This window comes from Empidonax traillii, unplaced genomic scaffold (genome assembly GCF_003031625.1).
Source record: "Empidonax traillii isolate 1590-97213 ecotype Southwest subspecies unplaced genomic scaffold, ASM303162v1 scaffold2573:size55577, whole genome shotgun sequence".
Classification (NCBI taxonomy): Eukaryota; Metazoa; Chordata; class Aves; order Passeriformes; family Tyrannidae; genus Empidonax; species Empidonax traillii.
Genome location: NW_020957766.1, coordinates 21590 through 25046, shown reverse-complemented (window position 1 = coordinate 25046; position 3457 = coordinate 21590). Strand labels below are relative to the sequence as shown.

The window sequence follows — 3457 nt, the reverse complement described above, 5'->3', positions numbered from 1 at the left end:
CGCCCGAGGGCCTCGTGTTTCTCCAGACTTTGTTTGTGCATTCCCCAGCCTTGCCCTGGGCTGTGGGGGGGGAAAAGATGAGCTGCCCCGCTGGCCCCAGAGTTGTTCCCTCGAAGGGGGGGGCGATTTTTGGGGGCGTTCAGCTCCAAATCCCCACTTGCCCTCAAGCTTTGTCCCCGTTCTTGGGGCGGCAGATGCTCTGCTGACCTTGGAAAAACGGGAAACCCCCGGGGGAAAAGCTGGAATTTGCCAAGCTGAGAGCCAAGGGGCTGGGTGGGACAGGGATTTCGTGGCATGGGGTGGGTTAGGGAGGGCTCTGCCAGCCCCCTCTCCTCGAATCGTTTTCCTAAAAGCATTTATTCATGTCAGGTGAAGAAGGGAGAGCAAAGCTTCTTTGTTGGCATCTCCCCTTTTCTAAAATAGCTTCTAATTACATGCTGCTGGCTCTGCAGCCCGAGGACATATTTCATATTTATATTTATATGGATATTTATATTTATATTTATACCCTCCAGTCATGGCTTGGGGGGCCCCTCAGTGTCACCCCCTTTGGTGCAGGGGTTGTGCCCCATCAGCTCAATCTTGCAGAGGGGTTTTGGTGCTCCAAGAGGGGCTCTTTGTGGCAGGAGGCTCCTCATCCTGAACTCAGCATTGACTTTTGGTGGAAGATTTCGGGATTCGTGGAATCCCAGAACGCTTTGGGGTCGGGAGGGAGCTCAGAGCTCATCTCGTCCCACCCCTCTGCCACGAGCAGGGACACCTCCCACCATCCCAGCTTGCTCCAAGCCTGTCCAACCTGGCCTTGGACACTTCCAGGGATGGGGGCATCCTATGGGAAATCTCTTCCAGGGCCTCCCCACCCTCACAGGTGGGAATTTCTTTCCCAATATCCCATCCCTCTGGCAGTGGGAAGCTATTTCCCCTTGTCCTGTCCCTCCAGGCCCTCGTCCAAAGTCCCTCCCAGCTCTCCTGGAGCTGCACATTTAAAACCCAAGGCACCTTGAGAAACCTTCCCAAAATCCAGGGAGGAGCTTTGGAGCTTCCTCCAAGGCAAAGTGACACCTCCAGATGTGATGGAGAAACTGCCCTTCTGATGGAGCAGCTCAGCTCTGCCTGGAAAGTGCCATTTTAACGCCTCTCACCCTGCAGGAAGGCCCTTCTGGGAGCTCTGGCTTTGACCCTTTGTCCTTGGGAGGTTTTTTTTGGGCTTTGACCCTTCGACCCTTTGTCCTTGGAAGGTTTACAGCCCCGACTGCAGCGGTGGCTTCACATGGCACGGTGTGGTTTTGGTGGAAGAGAGGCTTGTTGTTTTAAGGGTTGTTTCTCTTGTAGCCTGCAGTGAGATTTCTTTTTTCTCCTGCACACACAAACATGTGCTCCAGCCAGTTCTTCCAGCAAAGCCAGGCCTAAAGGTGGGTAAATGTTTAATGACACGGCCCCCACTCTGCTTTCTTTTGTTGCTGGGGGGGGTTGATTTTAATCTGCAATCCTTCCACCCTTCAAAATACCTGTCCAGATCCAGAAAGCTGCTTTACCCACCAGGTTGGAGAGGGCTTGGAGCAGCCTGGTCCAGTGGAAGGTGTTCCTGCTGGAACAAGATGGGCTTTAAGGTCCCTTCCCACCCAAACCGTTCTAGGATTAAGCTGTGGTTGAGCCCCTTGGCCGTGTCCTTGTATGAAGTTCTCCTTCTCCACGCTGTCCAGCAGTGCCTGAACCTCTTACTCAAAGCTGTAGATGCCCCCAAACCAGGTGCAGCCTCTCCAGCTTCACAGAATCCCAGAACATTCCCAGTTGGACGGGAACCGCCAAGTCCAGCTTTTACGGGAATGACCCGTACAGGGCTTGACCCCACACCTTTGGTGTTGTTAGAACCGGGTTCTAACCAGCTGAGCTCATCTCAGGGCCTCCTCTTGGCCTCCTCCAGCTGAGCAGAGCCAGGTCAGAGACACCTCCAGCCCCCCCCCAAGTTTTGCCGAGCGGGAGCCGCGTCCGTCCCCCCGTCTCCTCCCCGGGTTTGGAGCAGCCTCTTGGAGAGCCAAACCGGTGCTAACTCGGCGTTTTTCTTGCCCCCCCCCTTCCCCAGGAGGAGCATGAAGAGGAAGGCCATGTTCACCTGCCCCTTCAACGGGGACTGCAGGATCACCAAGGACAACCGGCGGCACTGCCAGGCGTGCCGGCTCAAGCGCTGCGTGGACATCGGCATGATGAAGGAGTGTGAGTAACGACCCCCCAGCTCCAGCTGGCCATGCCCACTGTCCCCTCTCTGTCCCCAGAGGTGGGAAGGGCAGCCCAAAACCCGAACAAACCTCCCAGGATTTCAGGGGGACGCAGAGGGCGGGGGGTGTGGCGGGTTAATGGTCGAGAGGGGCTCGTGGAATGACCTGGAGCGATCCGGGAGTTGCTTTTCCCCCGGGGCCAGGCGGCTTCTCCTGGCTCTCCAGGGGCATCAGCTTTTTGTGGGGGTTTGTGGTCGATGCCTGGGCACGCTGGTTGATCCTGTCAGAGACAGGAGGGCCGAGGGCCTCTCTCCTCCCGCCAAAGGGTAAATCTGCTGGTTCAACTTCAGGCCTGAGTTCGGATTTGATTGTGGGGTTTACACAGAAAAAAAAACACCTCCTGACACCTAAAGTTTCTAGCCACGCCTAAAACATATCGATGCTTTTATCAGTTGCTACAGAAAGACATTTTTCTGAGTGTTCTGGGTTTGGGCAGAACGTCTCCTGCATCCCCTCTGCTTGGAGCAGAAAGTGGATATTTTTGAGAATACAGATATTTGTGGTTATTTTCCCACCAGTTCTCTTTCAGAGGGGCAGTCCTGCAAATTGCAGTGGACGTGTGTTTTCCCTTACCCTTTGTGTCCTGTGTCTGGGCAGAGAAATTCATGTCCTTTGGTTCTAAATCACATAGATCTCTTTCACTAATTAGCGTTCTATCTGTTGGTTATTGATTTCTCACCGTTTATACTAATTAGTCCATGCTTTTAGTCATTTTAGTACCTTTTTTCCACCGGTAGGGACTTTCCAACACAAAGACCAAGCCTTTCCTGGTCTCTTCTTTGTCTTCTGCTCTCTGCAAGATGTCCTTGTGGTCCGTAAATTCTGCATTCCAGATGTCCAGCTTCAACAATCCGTCTTTCCCTCCCTGGCTTTGTACGTTGAAGCAAATCAGAGTTAGTTTATCAAAACCTCGATTTAAATTAAGACTTTAATTGCCTTCAATTAAAACTCAATTCTCCCAAGCTGTGTTCCCACAAAAGCACCTTATTGCAAACTTTGCCAAACGCTGGCTGGGAGCAATTTCAGGACGGCGCGCTATTTGTAATTAATATATATCGGCTATGATTAATTAAAACAATGAATTAGAAGTTAATTAAAGCCATTAACTACAATTATTTAAAAGTTCCATCCTTTCCAACAGAGCTGGGTTGTGTTTCCCTCCTCTGTGGCTCCTTTTTTTT

General features: G+C 52.3%; 1 protein-coding gene across 1 annotated transcript in view; it reads left to right on the top strand.

Moving 5' to 3' along the window:
• VDR (vitamin D receptor) overlaps window positions 1-3457 on the top strand; it is a 35228-nt gene that overhangs the window by 22218 nt on the left and 9553 nt on the right. Inside the window, exon 6 of the mRNA XM_027909984.1 lies at window positions 2084-2214. Within this exon, the coding sequence (XP_027765785.1) occupies window positions 2084-2214 (131 nt within the window). The remainder of the gene's footprint in view (window positions 1-2083; window positions 2215-3457) is intronic.